The sequence below is a fragment of the Ranitomeya variabilis genome, chromosome 4 (genome assembly GCF_051348905.1).
Source record: "Ranitomeya variabilis isolate aRanVar5 chromosome 4, aRanVar5.hap1, whole genome shotgun sequence".
Classification (NCBI taxonomy): domain Eukaryota; kingdom Metazoa; phylum Chordata; class Amphibia; order Anura; family Dendrobatidae; genus Ranitomeya; species Ranitomeya variabilis.
Window position 1 is genome coordinate 110,555,764 of NC_135235.1, and position 21,624 is coordinate 110,577,387.

General features: G+C 42.9%; 1 protein-coding gene across 3 annotated transcripts in view; it reads right to left on the reverse strand.

Annotated features, from left to right (window-relative positions):
* The window catches only part of MCU (mitochondrial calcium uniporter), a 132,962-nt gene that overhangs the window by 106,899 nt on the left and 4,439 nt on the right, over positions 1-21,624 (reverse strand). The window contains exon 1 of one of the 3 annotated variants that reach the window (XM_077259124.1): positions 11,761-11,890. The exons of 1 other annotated variant lie outside the window; for it this stretch is intronic. In XM_077259124.1, the coding sequence (XP_077115239.1) occupies positions 11,761-11,763 (3 nt within the window). In that variant the 5' untranslated portion in view covers positions 11,764-11,890. Of the gene's footprint in view, positions 1-11,728; positions 11,891-21,624 lie in introns of those variants that run through there. One more of the 3 variants, XM_077259123.1, reaches the window with a different exon arrangement.

Sequence of the window (21,624 nt, forward strand, 5' to 3'; positions counted from 1 at the left end):
CGAACAGCGCGCTTTTTTAAATCCCCTGGCAGAGGATTCGGGACCTTGGGCATGCGCACACCACTACGCCACCAACGGAAAACTACGCAAAATTTTGGGGAAGACAACGCCCTTTTGACCAGACCAGCCTGATTGACAGGCGAAAACGGAGACTTTGCAAAGGTATTTCGGCAACTTAGGTGGGTAATAAACGCATAACAAACACACTAATGTAATGCCCACCTCTGCCCCTATTTAACGCTATTTTTATCCCATCTTCCAAAAACGTGGTGACAGGTTCCCTTTAAATCGTTTGAGGAGCTACAGAAAGAATTCCAGTTACCGGGCTCAGAGTTGCATCAATATAACCGGATTCGTCACGCATACCAAGCACAAGGTAGAAAGAGGCCTATAGTGATGCAAGTGGATCTTATGCTGGAATTTATCCTCAAAGGTCAGGGTACGAGGGGGCGATTTCTGAGGTATACGGAGATATTCTATTTACCTTCCTGGTTAAACATCCTATTAAGGCTAGAGGGAAATGGGAAGCGGAGTTGGGAGACATTGATGATGACAGATGGGAATCAATCTTGGAGTATGTGCCTAAGATTTCTATGAGTGAACCTGGGAGGTTATCGCAGCTGTTTGTAATTCATAGGGTTTACAGAACGCCTGAAAGATTATTCCAGGCTGGATTAAGGTCTAACTCTGATTGTCCAAGGTGCTCGCAATCTCAGGCAGGTATGCTGCACATGCTGTGGCAGTGTCATAGGTTGTCCTCCTTCTGGATAGTGGTGTTGAACCGTATCGAACTGGTGTATGGGTGTACTGTCCCTAGGGATCCATTAGTATGTATATTGGGATATGTGGAAGAAATAACGGACAATTCGACCAAAATAGTAATTGCACGACTGTTATTTATTGCAAGAAAGTTGATAGCAAAATTTGGGATTAGAGAGGAACCTCCGACTAGAAGAGACGTTATTGCACAAACGGACCATATGCTTCTTTTGAAATAAGCATTTATACCAAGAGAAACAAGCTGGATCTTTTCCACAAGTTATGGCAACTGTGGATTGACTGGAATTAGTGCGGCAGACATGATGGGACGGTATAAGAGGTGTTCAAGGGTGGTGATAGCAAGCCACTTGATTACGTGTAGAATGTGAGGAGTTCTGTTTTTTAAAATTATGGTCTCGGGAAGGGGGAGGGATAGTTTACTTTATAGTAAAAACTGTTACCTGAGTAAAATGTACTGTTATGAGTAACACATGTTGTAATTTTGTTATACTCAAAAATTTATCTGATAAAAAAAAAAAAACCCTAATGCAGCGTGCACAGATTTGGTCCCCTTCACAGACCATCGTGTATGTAGTAGAAGGCAGCACCCATACACCACACAGATGATTACGAAGGGCGGCATAGGTTTCTTGATACGGCCGTCCGAACCAGTGTCAGTGGGAGCAGGGGTGAATAAACAATCAGTATAGGGGACCCAGAATACAATGTGCACATAATATCAATATCTTTTGTTCTCTTACTATGTCCTGTACATGGTGATGGCTACTCCCCAACATCATAACTTTGGTTAAAGTTGGCGATCCAGTTGTGCCTCATTCTGGGGGGCATGGTAACAAAAGACCATACAGTTTGGCAAGCTTTGGGAAACATCTACTATATCATTTTCTAAGGGTCACTTCCGTCTGTCCTTCTTTCTGTCACGGATATTCATTGGTCGCGGCCTCTGTCTGTCATGAAATCCAAGTCGCTGATTGGTCGTAGCAAAACGCCCACGACCAATCAGCAACGCGCACAGTCCGGAAGAAAATGGCCGCTCCTTACTCCCCGGCGCCCGCATACACCCCTCCGGTCACCGCTCACACTCTGTTACCGCCGCTATTAACCCTGTGTGACCAAGTTTTTACTATTGGCGCAGCCTATGCAGCGTCAATAGTAAAAACATTTAATGTTAATAATAATAATAATAAAAAAAAAAAATTATTATATACTCACCTTCCGCTGCCTTTCCCGCTCTTCGCGATGCTCCGGACGGTCCATGCAGGCAGCACGTTCCAGTGGCAAGGATGGTCTGGGAGAAGGACCTGCCATGACGTCACGGTCATGTGACCGCGACGTCATCACAAGTCCTGCGCGAGAAGGACCTGCCGTGACGTCACGGTCATGTGACCGTAACCTCATCACAGGTCCTGCGCGAGAAGGCGACACAGGCGACAGAACTACAACGCGCCTGCGGAAGGTGAGTACATGTTTATTTTTTATTTTTTTAACCTGTGACATACGTGGCTGGGCAATATACTACGTGGCGCTGTGCAATATACTACGTGGCGCTGGGCAATATACTACGTGGCGCTGGGCAATATACTACGTGGACATACATATTCTAGAATACCCGATGCGTTAGAATCGGGCCACCATCTAGTCTTTAATATTCTGTGTTCTAAACTTAGGTGCATAAACGAGAGTCTACAGAACCTTAAAAATATCTGGTTTATCTGGCTACTTTGTACATGGGCTTTTATTTTTGAGGGTAGTTTTATAAGAATTGTGATTAATGCCTTGTCTATAGCCTCATCTACCAGACTGAAAACCCATCATATAGCCGCTTGCTGGGAGGACAGCGGATAAGGTTACGTCGGACCTATATCAGCCATATTTCTCATCGCTGACAGTACTAAATGTGGCTCACCGCTAGATCAGCACAGGCTGGGAAGCTCTTACACCGCACGCATTCATATTTATAGAAGGAGCGGAGCAGATTTTCCTTTTTATCCTAATAATGTGTGAAGACGGAAGAAAGTAAATATGGTAAGGAAGGCAGCGAATGACCCAAATTTCCATATACTCTCACTACTTAGTGTGTAATGCATTCGCTGTGTTGTCTCGTCAGCAGTGAGTGAGCAGCTGGCAGCAACCCAAGGAGGCGAGGAGCAGCAATGAAAGTGTGAAGATCTTCTAGCAAGTAAGGAGGGGTCAAAGATATTCATCTGGAAATGTGTGGAACGCCTTCTTGCAAGATACCTACAGTAATGTGCCCAGCCTGTTTTCTTAGATAAGGAGCATGTAACGTTTAGAATGGGTACATGTACATTTCTCCCTAGAAGAAGCTACTCAGGAGAATGGGAGTCAGATCAGAGGGATTCATCCTGAACAAAAACATGAAATATTTTATCTATAATTAAAGGGCTTCTTTGGGAATACAATATTGATGACCAAGCCTTCAGATGGGTCACCAGTATCTGACTGTTGAGTGTCCAACACCCAGCACACCCACTGATCAGCCGGTTTTAGCTTTGATGGTAGGTGTATGCAAGCATTAAATGGATCTGCACTTCAAGCTCGCTTCGATGAGTAGTGGCTACTGCTGGGTACGTACTGCAGATTGGCTCCTTTTCTCCTGAATAGCGGCTGGGTTCATAACTCGTCAGTGGCTGCTACACATTGAATGGAGATGGACATTGCAACACTGTTCATGGCCACTTCCAAAGCTGCTGAGTGTTCTACGCCCCCTGAAGAAGGTGATCTCACACCGAAACGTGCGTTAGGGAATGGTGTCCGGGACGCACGCCTAGCACTGATATGGGTAAATACTTACTATGATTGTATACTGCTGTGGTTAACGCTTACAATGTCAGGAGGTTGGTAATTTTGCCTATTCAGGCTTTTGCTATTGCTTAGGCTGGGTTCACATTGCGTTAATGGCAATCTGCTGACGGCATCCGTTACATAGTGCACTAACAGATGCGTTAGCGCACCCATTGACTGCCATTATGTAGCGCATCGCTAACGCATGTCATAATCGGCATGCGTTAGTGATGTGCCGTCATTCTGTGACGGACCCTCGGGCGCGGTCTGCAGCATTTCGGGGTCCGTCACCGCTAGCACAGATGGAGCATCTGCGCTAGCGCGATCGCATAATGCGATCTTTAAAAGGCACTTGTGTGGCGCAGTCCGTTTAACGTATGCGTTGAACGGACAGCACTTAACGCAATGTGAACCTAGCCTTAGCTGTTTGAGTGGAGGATCAGCACTGGTAGTGATCGGTATTCACATGGATCTGCACTGCTTTTAGTTGTACTGGCCATCACGCCATAGCTAGTTTTTATATTCTGTGGCATTGAGCTGTATACCTTTTTCCACAGCATTTGATGTCTATATATTGATAGCCCATCTGTGCAGGCATATGCCGACCGGCACTTATCTAGTTGGAATTTTCTCACCTACCTCAAATTACTAGGCCATATATTGGTTGCTCAATGAATTATGTGCATTATATATAAAATGATTTTATCTTTTTTCTTGTACATGTGATTTAATAAAGTTTATTCAATTTTTCATTAATTAGCATTTGACTCATTTCCTCCTGCTATATCAACCTGATATTAATGATCAAGCCGAAGGATATATCATCAATATTGTAGGTCCACGAAATGCCTTTAAGGATGTTAATGTCACACTAACTACAAGCTTTTAGAAAAGTACCGTACATTAAAATTAATGCTCATGAATATGTAGACATGATAACCCCTGAAATACTATTTCATACTTCATCATGGACTGGTATAAAATCCAGCAATTGAGAAATGAAGTGCTTGAATGGCATTGATCGTATCTTTCATGCAGACATAAAAATAGCCATTTTCCATAGCTACTGAGAAATTCATATTCATTGCTGTGACACAAAATAAGAGCATATCATCATAAGTAAATAAGCACAGATCAAATTGGTATATCGCCGATAGATTTGAAAAAATAGTCCGCTTTTGTGAATAGGCCTTTAAACATTTAAAAAATTGCAAATACCCACACGGATACAAATTACAGACTGGGAACAGTAATGGATAAAGGTGATAAGACTTTATTATCCATCTATTATTGCAGTTGACAGCAGGGAGGATGTACAGGGCTGCGGTAAGTATATCTCCTACAGTTAAATGAATGGATTTTACACATTGATAAAAAAAATTATTGTTACAGAATGGTGAACAAAATTTTTAAGGTATTTTAGGCGTTCCTTTATAGTCATAAAATGAAATTTTAAAAATACTTATGCCTCTTATTTCCCCCCCCCCCCATCAATATCTAGTATAAGCAAAAAAAATAAATAAAAACAAAAGCGACAAGTAACAATATGACAGTGACATAAAAATGAAGCCCCATGTATCATGACAAAAAGATGCAAAAATTAATTTAAGATCCAAACAAGAAAAAAACAAAAACAAAAAAAACCATACAGTCCTATAAACCGCAGGTATGGCAGAACCCAACAATGAGACTGGTCAGGAATGGGGTAAATAGCCCGGTCCTCAACTTGTTAAACAAGTAAATTAGGCTTAAAATAAAGAACATTACAAGCAAAAAATATGCAGGCCAAAAAAAAAAAAAAAAAATTCTATAAAATTTATTTTAATTTTTTTACGCCAGTTAATTCTCAGCAGAGTGACCTGGGATACACTTTCACTACCACCTGTCAAGCTCCTTAAAGCTCGATTTCTCTTAAAACGTCCAAGTTAATGAGCGCTAGCTTCCGGTGTGAAAGTTGTAGAGCACAAGCCCTAGAGATGACAGAAAATCAGATTTACAATAAGTTGCACTGATCGGAAGCGTACATTTTCCAATATCCTCGTTATGTCAACACTGTTTAAACCAGCATAGGATCCAATACCACGGCGTATAATTGCTCTGCGCTGATTTTCCATTCAAGTTCAATCCCACAAGGATTATTACCACATTTCATAATGCACCCACACATCAGAGAGCGCATACAGAAAGGAGCACAATTTAGCAGAACCCCGCTGGAGAGCGGCACTCTGCGTGGCGTAAATGCTAGGCAGGGAATGTGTACGCCACTGAATGGTTCTGGAGGCAGGCAACTGTGATCTACGAGCAGATAAAAAGGTATAGAGAATGAGAGTTATTGTTTTGTGCCGCGCTAGCATTATTATATATACCCAATTACTACACTTTGGCAACAAAACATTTCACTTAAAGGGTTGTCTACATGAAATAACGTCTTTCCATGTGCCAATCATGGTATGTTTAACAATAAACCTAGAAATGGATGGAGAACAATAATAATTAAAAAAGAAAAAAAAAAAAAAAAAAAAAGGTGATTATGCAGTCTGCAGAGGCGTTGGCAACCCCCCTGAAAAAAACAGTGCTGCAAAAATGTAGGCAGTTTCACCTCCTGTTTCCTGATAATTTTGAATTTCGGGTAGATGGACCGATTTGCATTGCTTGGCCTCCATACCAGTATTTGGTGTTAGGTTTCTGCTGCAGATAGCTACGACCTGACATTCAGCACCAACATGAATGATATTTTTGAACCTTTCGATATTTGATTCAATTGACAAAGATATCCATAAACTCTATATGGATTAAAACTTCGGTACAAAAATATCAAGTCGTGGTCAAGTCCTAGCTGAAACTCAAAATCTGTAAAAATAACCCAAACCTGAACCTAGATGAGCAGGTCATACAACTGGACCTAGCAAAGATTGCAAGGAAAATTCTCCATGTGCAACTCAAGACCCCCATACACCTTAAAGTCAACTGAACCAGACGATTATCGATAGGATCAGACAACCCAGACAACCATCTGTGTATAAAGGCCTCCTAACAAGGCAAAGAGGAAGACCAGCAACCCGATGGCTTGAGATTACCAAGGTAACAGAAGGAGACTTAGACTATCTAGGTACAATCATCTCAAAAAACTTAGACACAATAATGAAGAAAAATCTGGACAAACTCTTGGAGACTATAAACAAGGACCTAAATTTCCTCGGCACCAAAGATCTCTCATGGTGGGGCAAAGTATTGGCAATAAAAACTTTTATCGTCCCAAAAATTTCTTATATATTGAGAACACTCCCCCTAAAAGTCAACACTTCCTACTTGACTAGTATTCAATCCACAATTAATCTGTTTATTTGGAATAAAAAAGGGCCCGCATTCCCACAAACATTTTATATAAATGCAAGGAATTTGGGGGCACAGGCCTACTAAACATAACTGCTTTATATTTATCGAATTTAATAAAACAAAGCCAGTACTGGTTTATGCAAGAAGACCCTCCGAACTGGCTTGATCTTGAAATTGCACATAACCATAATAAATCACCTAAAGAATTGGTTTTTGACCATATTCTAAACAGACCTTGTAATGCCTACGCTCATCACCCTATCTTTTCTCCCATTATATACGCCTGGGACAAACTGTCTAAACGAAAGAGAGGATCCAACAGGAAAATCCTTCTTCACAACACCCCTATAGAGATTATCATGCTTATCCAAAATATTAACCCCTCCCCCATATGGAGAGACAATGGGATCAAAAAATTAAATGATATCCACGATGGGGTTCAATTTCTCAGCTTCAGCTCTGTAAAACAAAAATTTAAAATTCCCTCCTCAGCCTTTTTCCCTTATTTGGCACTGAAGGACCAAGCTCAAAACTTCATCACAAACAAACCAAAAATATCTGAAGCAATTATTAAATTATTAAAAAACCCCAAACATCATCTATTTTGGAGCAACAAGCAAATATATCGGTGGTTTAACAACGATACACAATTTAATAAGTTATCTCACATGACAAAATGGGAAAGGGATCTGAATACAACGTTCACTCCAGAACAGTGGGAAAATGCAATCCACTTTACTTACGCCTCAAACATCTGCATGACATTGAAAGAGGCATACTATAAAATCATCACAAGATGGTACTATACTCCGGTTCGCCTCTCTCATCTACCGTCAGGAGGATCTCCATTGTGCTGGAGAGAATGTGGAGAACACGGAAGTTTGCTACATGTGTTTTGGACATGCCCCCGGGTGAAACCCTTATGGAGACAGGCCATAAAATTAATCAATAAACTATTAACAGACAACACTATAGTCACTCCTGCAATGGCCTTTTTGTCATTGAACTGGGAAAGCATGGACACAAATGTGAGATCTATTATAATTCATGTCTGTCTCGTAGTTAAACAAATTATAGCCTTCCATTGGAAAAATCCGATCTTACCGGCCTTTACCGAAATTATAGACTAAATTAACCTACGTAAAACATATGACGAAAACTTCGCAATAGCAAACAATTATTATAAGAAATATGATAGGAAATGGAAGAAGTGGGTTGAGGTAGACTCCAACTTATCGCATTAAAAGAAAAGATGGTGGTTACCGCATACCTGTGAGGATAAAATATGTTAATCCGTTAAAATTGTTAATAACTATCAAATTCTGTTATGTCTGGACAGCGTGTCCACAAAGTTGTACTTACCTTTTCCCAGTCCCATTTCCCTTACCTCCCTCCCTCTCCTTACCCTTATTCCCTTGAGAGCTGATTATATGACTATCTTCGCATGTTAATACTAAATTTCAAAATATACAATAAAAATTATTTGAAAAGAGATTACCAAGGTAACAGCAGCGAGTACCCCGGTGGCCTCTCTAGGCTTGCACAAGATGTCACCATGGTTCGAGTTCAAGCTGAAGGCAGTAAAAAAAAAAAAAAAAAAGCGAAAGAAAAAAAAAGAAAAAAAATATATGTTTTACGACAGCCAAAATTGTGCCTACTGAGAGAAAAAAAAAAAAAAACACATTCCAGTAACAAGGAGAAATTCTTAGAAGGGAATTTGCATAAGGCGTCTTTTAGACGTCAGGTTGTACCCAGTTTTTGAAGTACAATATGCTTCAGGAATATGCTGACACTGCTTTTCCTGTAACGTCTTTTGACCTTTTTTTTTTTTTTTTTGCAGTGGTTTTGTCGCTGGCATCATCTTATATTAATTTCATTTATATATCCATGACAGTTTCCAGGAGAAGCCAACTTAATAATGGTCAGGTCACTTCTTTTGGCCATTTCATGGCTTTCAAAGCCTTTTTAAAAAAAAAATAAAAAAGATAAAATAACTGAGTGTACACAGCAAGTCGTTTTGATATTGTGCATATGTCCATTATGGCTAACGTTTTTAGAGCCATTCTGGCGACTTCCAGGCAGAATCTACCTTCAGAAGACCTTGTATGCACATAAAATTAACTGGATGTTTTACAGTATGTTCATTAAAACTACAAACTTAGACAATGCTTTAAACTACCGTATATATTTGTACCAATAGAAAAAAAAAACCAAACAAACACAGATGTTAGTAATGTAGGAGACTGACAAGTTCATGCTGCCTCTGGTTCAGGGAGCATGAAATCAGATGACATGATCCCTTTAAGCAAGAATACTTCCGACAAGATACTGGGATACAGTCTGCACCAAGCCTCACTGGCCACTCAGAATATTGCTGCTGTACCTTGAACATTGCTCCAGTATGTAACATGTGTTTCTGATGTGTTCTCTCCACAGCGCATAGAACAGAAATGAAGCAGTCTGCCAGCCCCAATGACGTCAAGGGAATACTGCGAAAAATGTGTCTGTCCGGGACACATGCGTGCAGCAGAGCTAGCCTAGTTAGGATCATAATTGGCCAATGAAGGCACTCATTTTCTTTTCGAATGATGTAGATGTTGCATCCTAGCAACGTTCTGTTTCAAGCCCTATAACAATATACTTTCCTAAAAGGCCTTGGGGAGATTTCTTCACATGTAGAAACCCTACAGAAGATTCAGTTGTCTCCTGGATCATTGATCCGGTTTAAAAAAAAGTGTTAGGGTATGTGTCCACGTTCAGGAAACGCTGCGTTTTTGACGCTGCGTTTTTCCGCAGCGTCAAAAACGCAGCGTCCAGATGTTACAGCATAGTGGAGGGGATTTCATGAAATCCCGACTCCACTATGCGTTTAAAAACGCATACGTTTTTGCCGCGAAAACGCATGCGCGGTGCGTTTTTTCAAAACGCAGCATGTTGCTACAATGAGCAAAACACGCAGGCACACCGCAGGTGACCTGCCAGTGACCTCAGGTGCAGTTTTGGTCAGGATTTTACTTACATAAAATCCTGACCAAAGCCTGAAGCAAACCTGAACGTGGACACATACCCTTAGGGTATGTGTCCACGTTCAGGATTGCTTCAGGATTTGGTCAGGATTTTATGCAGGTAAAATCCTGACCAAATCTGCACCTGAGGTCACTGGCAGGTCACCTGCGTTTTTTCTGCAATGTACGGACATGCTGCGTTCTTAAAAGACGCGCCGCATGTGCGTTTTCTCGGGTGTGCCGCATGCGTCTTTTACTGCATAGTGGAGACGGGATTTCATGAAATCCCCTCCACTATGCTGTAACATCTGGACACTGCGTTTTGTATGCTGCGGCTCAATGCTGCGTCAAAAACGCAGCGTTTCCTGAAAGTGGAAACATACCTTTACACATTTAAGAATCCAAGGTTCATACAGACGTCCATGAAACTCCGTCCAAGCACAGATCATCAGCGGGACTCCCAACCCCAACGCTACAACTTCACTTATGCCTATAGTATTCAGTCTGTGCTCAGTCAGTTCCCCCGGTTGTCTGCATAAGCACAAGCCCCCCATGAACTTTATATAGCTGCCTGTTGAATGATCAGTAACCTCGCCAGTCTCCTGCATACACAGCAGTGCTCCTGTGTTCTCTACGAGAAAGCAGCTGACAAACTCCTGTGGCAGTGGCTCATCTCTTAGAGATCAAAAAGATTGACAGTCCGGACCTTTATCTCCCCCGACATTTGTTGGGAGAGAGTAGAGTGTCCCCCATACTGTTGGCTGAATCATTTTCAGCGATTTTGGTCTATATTAGTTTAACGTTTATTCTAAGGTCCTAAGTACATTAAGGGTTTCCACTCTAATACCCCTAAAAACAGGCTTAAAGCGAATCCTCCCCTGAGTAACGACCTGAACAGTGTACAAATACTTAGTTTCTGATGAAAGAAAGAATGGATGAAAATCCCTTAAACAAGAATTGAATGAATAGCTGGCTACAGGGGCTATTATGGAGGTGGTGCCAATTTGGGTGGAGTCCGAGTTGGAGTCGGTATAAAATGGACTGCCTCCAAAAATATATAATAAATTGGGTACAGTAGTAGAATGCAGGATGTGCTGTAAATGTTTTCATAATAATTTGGGAAAGTGATGAAATGTCCTATAAATGTCAGTTCTGTTCCTGATCTAAGGATCTCTACTTTTAGTTGAGATTAATTTGTGCTGCACTTTATGCACATACATGCTCAGTAGTGACCAGTGCTGGAGAGTCAGAAGTCAGGGAAATAGAGGAGTCTGAGATTTTTGGGGGGACCAAAATACAAAAGGAAATTTGTCATCTTTAAAAGGGTTGTCCAATACTAGAACAACCCCTTCTTAAAATAAATGCTCAACCCCAATAAAATAATAAAGCGTATACTCCCTCTGGTGCCGTTCCCACGATGTCAGCACTCGCTCTCCCCAGGGCTGTGATGCGGTGTTGCGATGCCTAATCATTGCTGGCGTCATTGTCCCCGCCTTCAGACAAACTGAACATAAAGAGGAAGCCAGGGCTGCAGCCCATACCGGACTTCCTCTTCAGGTTCAGTTTGTCCAAAGACGGAGACAGTGACGCCAGCGATGAATGGACGTCACAACACCGCACCAAGGCTCTGAGACTGCGAGTGACGACACCGCAGGAATGGAGCCGGCTCGGGAGAAGTGTATAAGCTTCATCATTTTAACAGGGCATAACATAGTTAAAGGGAATCTCACCACTTTTTTGGCATATCATGTAATAATATCATTCAATTTAGTGTCAGCTCTGCATTATACAAGTACTTTTTATACCTCTTGACTCCCCACCAATGATACATAAATACCATTTTTATTCCTCCCACGATGTATGTAAATACGCTCAGTCCGGTCCGATGAGTGGGACTTCTTGTCCATCTCCTCCCCCCCGGTTCCTCGTCTTGCTGTACATATTCGTTTGTGAATACAACAGATAGCGTACAGTTACCAAGCGTGCGCATTCAAATGGCCTCTCGTGCGTGTGCCTTATGCTTTGTCCAACTGTGGGCAAAGCATAAAATCTGTATTGCGCATGCGCCGGCATACGCCTTGTCTTTCTATGGCCCGGAAGAATACAAGTGTAGTTCCGGCCCATAGAACGTAGTTGCGTATGCCGGCGCATGCGCAATACTGTTTTTTGGCTTTGCCTACAGTTGGGCAAAGCATACTGCGCACGCATGAGAGGCCATTTGAATGTGCACACACGGTAACCTCATGAACGCAGGAATTACCCAAAAGGAATGCGTACAGCAAACTAGGAGGCGGGAGGGGAAGAGACGGACAATAAGCCCTGCCCCATCGGACCGAGCATATTTACATACACCATGGGAGGAATAAAAATGGTATTTATGTATCATAGGTGGGGAGTCAAGAGGAATAAAAAAGTACTTGTATAATGCAGAGCTGACACAAAATTTAATATTTTTACATGATATGCCAAAAAAGTGGTGACAGATTCCCTTTAAGAAGGGGTTGTCCTAGTAGTGGACAACCCCTTTAACTTTAAGCTTTTTAGAGATCATTTCATCTTTAACTTGCTTAAAGGGGTTGTCCGGTCAAAACTAATAAGTCTGCAGTCACTCATGCTGTCACAGACAGTAGTCACAGACTTATGAGTCCCCCACAGAGCATGCACTGTGCAGGCTTCAAACCTGGGAAGTATGTACAAATTATACATACCCCCCATCCAGGGGGCACGACCTTGCTGTACGTACAAGTGTATTAAGTGAGGCCGGGCCCAATCCCTGCACCAGTATGCTGGGCCCCAGGGATTCATAAGTCTGCAGTCACAGAACCCCTTTAACTGTTGTGGTGCAGTGACCCCTGTTACAGGTAGGGGGCGCTGTATGGTTTCCCCAGAATACGCATGGAGGCGTATTGAGGCCACAGGAATGCATGGCAGTCACAGGCATAACTGTGGTGATAAGACAAAGTCTGGCGTTATTGTGAATGGCCGGTATGTGTGTCGCAGAGGAAGACACTCTGCACTGTCAGCCTGAAGTAAGGATGTTCTGGGACCTGTAGTCCTACAAGTAAATTGTGTTGCTTAAGGGCTCATACTCACTTGCGTGAAATACGTCAGAGTCTCGCATGGTAACACCAGGCTCTGCCGCCGGCACTTGGGAGCGGAGCGTGCAGCTCCATGTATTGCTATGCGGCCGCACGCTTCGCTCTGGAGTGCCGACGGCAGAGCCGGGAGTTACCATGCGAGACTCGGCTGTATTTCACGCAACGGAGTATGAGCCCTTACAAGGGAGGCTGACAGGGCTAGTTATGAGAGATGGGCTGGTCAAACTAGCCACACACAAAACTCCCACCTATGGGAGTGGTTACAAGTATGTAATGTGACCAGGGTGTGGGTCACATGGTCTCTGAGTGTGTACCTGCATGGTTCTGTGCTGGAAGCTCCTGGAAGACTAGGTGTTGGGAGTGCCGTCTCCCTGAAGAGCATGTGGTGGGACTCTGGTACTGGTGGCCTGGGTGTTGGGACGGTCCCAGCCGGGGACGCACGTCCTGAATAGCACCCGGACAGGTCACCTGTGTTGAGGACCTTGGACTGACGAGAAGTCAGCCTATGTAGCAGGAGCTCCTGGAAGGTAACCCTGGACAAGGGGATTGTAATATACCTGAGAGAAGTTTATCTGCTACATGAACAGACTGGGGGTCATGACATGTTCGTGGATGTATTGAAATGAGTTTTACGTTATGTGGTTTATAATGGTTAATAAACCAAACAAAGTTTTGTCTATACAAAAACTTTAACCCCAAACAGTAAAAAAAAAAAAAAAAAAAAAACCACACTACTTTTTCCCCCACTTGTATCGCTGTTAAAACTTTAGGCTGAAAATAAGTAACTACAGGAAGCATGCAGGATGTCCAACAAACACTATCTAATCCCTGGCAAATGCCTAAGAACTCATTCAGCAGTTTTTACTGGCCCGTTCCTATAGTCCCTGGGATGCATGTGCATTAAACCTTTACTGTTTAAGTGTTCTCTATACTAGAAATTACATCTGACTCACTGCAGACTCTCTGTCCTTTGAGAACTCATTCATTAGGCAAGCGTGCAGATGTACTAAAAGTATGATAGAGATCTAGAGAGATATAATATATACATACGGTACATACATACATACAATTTAAAGGAGCTGTCTGCGATTTAAAAACTACAGTAGTAGAAAATTTACAAAATAGTAAAAATAAATAAGCATCCTCCGGTATTTATTTTCCTGGAACAGTGATGTGCCAAGCATATACTTGACCACTGCAACCAATCACTAGCCCCATCATTTGCTCCACCACTGAGTAGTCATAGGAATGTAGTGTCATGAACAACTCAAGAAGAGTACCCAGACTGATGCGGGCCCCTGGAGCATCGCTGGTGGATTTAACAGGCGAGTAGAGCGAGTCTTTTTTCCTTTAGGCTATGTTCACACATTGCTTTTTCATGCAAGTTTTCAGCTGTGTTTTACAGTCTGAGGTTTCAGACAAAGGAGTAGGAAAAAAAAAAAAAGCATAAAAAAAATACTGCGGCTTTGTCAGGGTACATTTCGCTTGTACAAGATGATTATTTTTTTTTATTCACTAAACTTTATCAGTTTGTACAAGAGAGAAATGTACCCTGACCAAACTGCAGCAATAAGGCTGTGTTCACAGTGCGTTTTTTTATGCATTTTTTCCTACTCTTGTCTTTGTACGTTTTGTTTCTTGTGCTTGCTGATAAAGTCTAGTGCATTAAAAAAAAAAAATAATAATAATGATTCAACTTCATCAGGTTTTGGCACCAAAAACGTAACAAAACCGGATACCTGAGTTTTTTTTACAGCATTTTTTTGCATGATCCATTGCTTTTGGTGAAAAATGATGCAAAAGCGCTAAAGTCACTCAGTTAGCCCCAGAGCATGCTCGGATAACACCTCATTTAAGCGCGCACACTCATCACTAGTGCTAACCCAAAAATCATTTCTACGCCTATATAAAAGATGAGCATCAATGCCAAACAGCTGGTAGTTGGCTCTCGGGGCCTGCCGATACTGGGTAACAATCTTGCATTAACCTTCATACAAATATTCATTGTCTGGAGTAAAGAAACCTTACAGGATACACATACGTATTGTTTATTAACTATGTTTACCATAACACTCTCGTCCTGCAGATGGAAGGGGGGGGGGCCAGAGTCAAAGATCAGAGATAAAGCCAAAAGGGGTTTTCTGGAAATTGAACTTTTACGGTTTATCCTTAGGACTAGAGTCGACCATTAATCTGCAGAGGGAATGTCAAACTTTCTGGTGAAGCTGGATTGCTCCCCTATAATAAAGGTACACACAACCCTGCACAGATTCCAGCACACTGCATGGTCTCATGTTACACCATGAGTAACATCCCCAGAAGGCAAAACCCAACCATCATGTCATGTCCGCTCCTCCCGCTGAGTGCAAAGTTAATGGGTGGGGGATGGAAGGGTAGGAGAAATATATTTTAGGACTGAAAACTAGTATATTCCTGGTGAGTTCCCTGCAGCTGTTATTACAGCGTCAGCATTCCATAGTTGCGATTACCCAGGTAATGTGTTGTCACTTGGGTGTGACCCGCGACCGTCATTGTCAGGCATGCAGGACACTCCTACTACAGAGCAGAATACACAGGGGACATTTACCAAAACTGCAACAGATTAACTGCACAAATATCACACACAAACCTTTTAGCCTTGACAAAAAGCCACCGGCATGTCTGAGAGAACAAATGTGCAGATCTGAGTCTCTCATTCACATCTAGCTAGGCTGGTAATGCAAAAAGTCACAAGGGTTAAGGGGGTAAGGCTATTTTCAAAGCCGTACAACACACCTTTCCAAAACTGGTATTAATTAATATAAATAAATAAAAAAAAAACTGGATTCGATTCTCATCTTGTTCACTTTAGGCTACGTTCACATTTGCGTTGTGCGCCGCAGCGTCGGCGCCACAGCGCACAACGCAAACAAAAACGCGGCAAAACGCACGCTAAAACGCTGCGTTTTGCGCCGCATGCGTCGTTTTTGCCCGCAAGTTGGACGCAAAAAAAATGCAACTTGAAGCGTTTCTTGCGTCCAACGCTTGCGGCCATGCGGCGCAAAACGCAGCACAACGCATGTCCATGCGCCCCCATGTTAAGTATAGGGGCGCATGACGCATGCGGCGCCGCTGCGGCGCCCGACGCTGCGGCCCTGACCGCAAATGTGAACGTAGCCTTAGGCATTGCTGCAGAGAGAAGTGAGCACTTAAAGGGGTTGTCCGACCTTAGGGTAGAAGTTTGCCCTCATTGTGACTGCAGACATTAGAGTCCTCACATTCTGTGCACTGAGGATTCTCAGGTGTCGGGAGTAAGAACTCATTGTATATGATTTGCATACTTCTGGCCACATTTCCACTAGACGTGTCCATTAGGGATGAGCGAATGTACTCGGATAAGGAGTTATCTGAGCATGCTCGTGTGCTAACCTAGTGGCTTTAGCGTGATCGAATACTATGTTCGCATCCCGGCAGCTGCATGTCTCATGGCTGTCCGACAGCCACAAAACATGCAATCCCTGCCTGTGTTGCGGCTGATGAATAGCAGCAAGACATGCGGCTGCGGGGATGCTAACGTAGTATTCGAGCATGCTAAAGCCACTAGGTTAGCACACGAGCATGCTCAGATAACACATTTTCCCAATACGTTCGATCGCCACTAGGGTCATCTGTACACTTGCATGAAGTGAGTCTGCAAACGTCTAGTCGGCACATAAATTTAAAAAAAAAAAAAAAAAAACACCACATACGGAACTTGTGGTTACATGCCTGCCACAAGAAAATCCTCACAGTTGCACGCTGTGAGAATCCACATGTCTGCAGACACATACGGTACAAGTCTGTAGTCGTTCTAAGGCCAGCAACCCCTTTAATGTAGGGTCCCATCTAAAAGAGGTAGTCTTGCCATTGGTAGATGGTCTCACACACTGATCAAAATAAGCACAAAGAGCTTCACATTTTTATGAGCGCAACGCAGTGGAGTACAAGTATACAATGGTTGTATATAAATAATACACTCAACTACTAAAAGATAGAACAGCAAAAAAAGTCCTGGGCACATAACACCCCCCACATGGCCACACTGTCAGCCCCCACATAGGCGCTTGTTGCCACACAGTAAACTGATGAAAAGGAGACGGAGATCAACATGGACTAGAGGTGCACAGACAAGGTAAAAATCAATACACGGGCATTATTAAGAACGTATGTTTCGGATTATAAACCTACATAAGGCAGCATTCACACACTTCTTATATCATTTTGAAAAAGCCAGGAAACATTGCTGCAATGTTACCACAGTGGTAGCAAAAAGTAAAAAGCTAGACCATCCATATAATTGTGGCACTCAGCCCAATGTCACTTTCATAGAGGTCCGAGAAGCAGAGACGTCTTACTTTTGGAGTGGAACTAAAGGATAAGTAGGCCTGGCGCAACATCATGCGTCTAGTCTGGTGGCCATGGACTGCCAATGTGGCTGCTGGAACAGGGTGCAGTAAATCGGCCAAATTTTTGGAGTTAGAAGAAAAAAAAAAAAAAAAAAAAAAAAAGAAGACTAGGCTTTCCATTCCTTTATCACATGTACGGATATAGTTATTTTTGCTATATCTGTAGTTTAATAAAGTGAAAAACTTTATAAAATGTTAATGAAGCTGGATGAAAAACTGAAAAAACAAATGCGTCAGCAGCTTTTCCATGTTATCTTTTAAAGGGGTTTCTCATCCAATATGGAATATGGTGATGACATACTTCTAAGACATGCCATGACTTATTGAACAGTGGGGGTCCAGGATCTAAGACCTCCACCGATTTCACGAATAAAGAGCACACATGGCTGATCTAGAACAGCATCCACTTCTAGGCTGGAGCGCTGAGTGTTGTGTAAGTTGTCGTGTGACTATTTAGGTGGAACACCGTATCTGCAAACAGATTCTGATCTGGCTTTTACCCCAAGTCATATCTCAAGACTCGTTAAAGGGTCGATAGTGACTTGTAGGATCGCTGCTTCCAACAGGTGGCGCTATACAAGTTCAAGTCCTCTTCCTCTCTGTAGAGGCAATTTGCATATCTAAGTGCTGTGATTCTGTTGTAAAATAACAGCTACATTTCAGACAACGCACATAGAAGTCTATAGAAAGAGAGCTGCACGCTACATGTGACCAGTAACTGAAAAATGGAACAAATTTGGATTAGGAGTCACAATTGCACTAGATTGCGATGAGAACACTATAGAAAAATCAAATATGTGTTGTCAGAATACAACACGGAAATCTGCATGTCGCTGTGTAGCCCCAGCCAAAGGGCTTGTGCAGACGACAGTCAAAATCAGAAGGGTGCCATCAACTGTTGTGATGGATAGCACTCGTCCCCATGTTATTCTATAGGGCCAATCTTTTCCATGAACCTTGTGGTCAAAGGAAAAATAGCAGCTGAATGCATAAACTGCATCAAACTCGGCCATTCATGTCTATAGGTCCATGACGAAAGAAAAAAAAAAAAAACACCCGAGTGCAGTCCCATTTTCACAGACTGACAGCATGGAGAAAATATGGATTTTTTTTTCTTCTTTTAATTGTCCACAACTGAGAAAATCCGATAAGAGTGTGATTAGCATAATTGGATCGATTTTCTCAGATGAGAGAAAAACGTGTGTGTAACCTTAGACTTCAAGGGACTGTCAGCACAGAATGACTGTTCAAACCAAGGACGCCGCTCGGTGCATCATGGCAGAGCCAAACACTTAAAGGGAACCTGTCAGCTGGATTTTGCTACGTAAACTACAGACGGTGTCAGGTTGGTGCGGTTACACTGATTGAAATGATTCCTGGGGTGCAGAAATCTTGTCTTGTTTTCAGCTAAAGAGATGCCCGTGCTCCAGGGTGGGACTGTAGGCAGGGTCTTATCTTCCTGCTCTAGGCCAGAGAGACCAAGGAAAGACAAGGCCCACAGGCCCCGAAGCACAAACATGGTCCTCATGATAGAGACAGACTACTTAACACTACCAACCAGACAATGCCTGTAGTTTACCTAGCAAAATCCTGCCGACAGGTTCACTTTAAGAACACCTTCCCACCTGCTTGGTTTCCATCTAAACCCAACCTTCTTTGGCCTTATGAAGCCAGAACTGTCATAGAGGAGGAAGGTGGATAAAGAGGGACAACAAACAGGTGGGAAGGTGGATATAAAGGATTGGCTCCGCCATGATGCTCCAGAGGAGAGGACTTTTGACTTGACACTTAACAGCCAAGCTCCTGGGCATATGGAACACAATCCCCATTCAACAGTGGCTGCTACAAAGGGAAAACATAAGTGATGCTACACTACATCAATGCGTCAAAGTCAGATACCCAAAGACCATCAAGTAATATACTAGGGTTACACCATCCCTTTACAAAATGGGAAAACCCCTTTAAGGATGACGTTTTCTCATTGCCAATAATATAGTCTTCAATATATACTGAACACAAGGTGCCAGTATCGAAATTTTAGAGTGGAGCAGAAGGAACCAGCCCTTCCCCCACTAACAGATCATGTATTTACAAAGAATGTCCAGATATGTGGACAACATTTTGCAGAGTCGTGACCACAGACAAGAGAATTTCGAGGGCTCTATAATCCATCCGGTCCTCGGCTACGCACCACTTCCTGTCCATCAGCAGCGCTCTGCTCATTTACTAACACAGCTTTCCAAAAAGATATTCCATATTAACACGGATATATTTTATTAATGAGACGCTTCCAACCAAAAATAGCTGCAATGTTCCCCTGCCAGAATGCAGACAGGAAGATGCCAACAGAGGAAAAGGCGAGTGCACGACTCCGGCTGCCGGACAATGCTGCGCCCGCTTTACGGACAACGATTCACCTCAACCACCTGTTCAGGGAAAAGATCGGGAGAACACAAACACACGCTGACTGCATCCCTTTGTTTAAAGGGGAAGTCCGTCAGAAAAACAAAAATTATGACAATTTTCAGTCCTGGACTTCTCATTTGTCTTGATGTGTTGCAAACAGCATGGTTCCCCTAAACACAACATCTGCTCCTCATTTATTAAAAACTATCTAAACGTAAAACTGACTTTGTATCTGGTAGCGTCCAATCACACTGCAGCGTGACATATTTTAAGAGCAGTTTATGAAGTGAAAGCTTAATTATGATAGGCAGCTGTGGGCAAAAAAGGCAAGCTTTAGACTGACAAATACGGTTCAATTAATAAAAACAAAGGATGAAAATCTTTACAATGATTATAATTTTAAGTGTAACTTGTTCCTGCTTCCCCCCCCCCCCCAAACAAGCCTCAGCTGGGAGGGTTTTGGTGTTGAAGGGGGGGGGGGGGGGAACACAGGTGTTATCCTAAGATGGAGAGCCCCTTTAATAATTGGAGAGTTGAACTGTGTAAGTTGAAGCTCGGCCCAATTTCTTAGGGTAGTGCACTCCAGAGCATTGGTACAACTCAGGAGAGGTCTTGGGGCCAGGAGAGGGAGGTACAGATTAGTGCGGATGTTAGTCGAAAGTCGCTTGCGGAGCGTAGAGAACGGGTAAGCAGATAAACATGAGGGAGGAGATGTAGGGGGTGCCGCACTGTGGAGAGATTTGTGTGCGAGAACAAGTAGCTTAAATTGGATCCTATAATGTATGGGCAGCCAGCGCAATGACTGGCACAATTATGTGAACTCATCTGCATGCTATGGCCTAATCAAAGCTGCAACAAAAAAAATTATATTCAGTACCTGCATTATTAAACGTGACGCATAACACTGCCAAGGTCCCGTAGGCTCACACCACCAGTGAGAATGGCTACATAACCCTAAGAGCCAATAAAGGTGCTGTATGGTGACATTACGTACACCAAAGTCACATGATGCCACGCTGCTTTTAAAGGGAACCTGTCACCTGAATTTGGCGGGACAGGTTTGCGGTCATATGGGCGGGGTTTTCGGGTGTTTGATTCACCCTTTCCATACCCGCTGGCTGCATTCTGGCCGCAATATTTGATGGATGTTCATGCTGTGTCCTCCGTAGTACACGCCTGCGCAAGGCAATCTTGCCCAACTGAGGGCAAAGCCGAAAAGCATTAGTGCGCCGGCGCACTATGTCCCGGAAGTATTTTGCTGTGTTCCGGGACATAGTGCGCCGGATAGCCTTCTGGGATCCTCTGGACCAATACAGAACACACCTTGTACATTGTCCCTTTGCTGCCAGCTGTACCCAGCCTTGTGTAAAAACTGTATAATATTTACCGCTTTTGTGCCTGTTTGTCGAACTATAGGATTATTGTATAGTACCTGGGTTTATTTATGATCAGAACATATATACTCTCCATTGGTGCATCTTCCTGTACTACACAACTTTGTGGTACCTGGCTTTAGCTGCTAGTCCCTTTCCCATATGAGAAACACAGATGTATTCCGGTCACTAGGGCTTCTCTTTACTCTTGCCCTCACATTGGGTCAATATATGCCCTCCTGGACTTTTATATCTTGTATACCCCTTATAGCTCAATTGGGGGTGTCTCATATTGGACTGGGGCATTTTTTGGTATAAATATCCATGTGAGTGGATCAGTGCTTGGGAGATCCACCATACTCTACTCTATTGGATCTGACCTGCCCTTTTGCCATGTCAG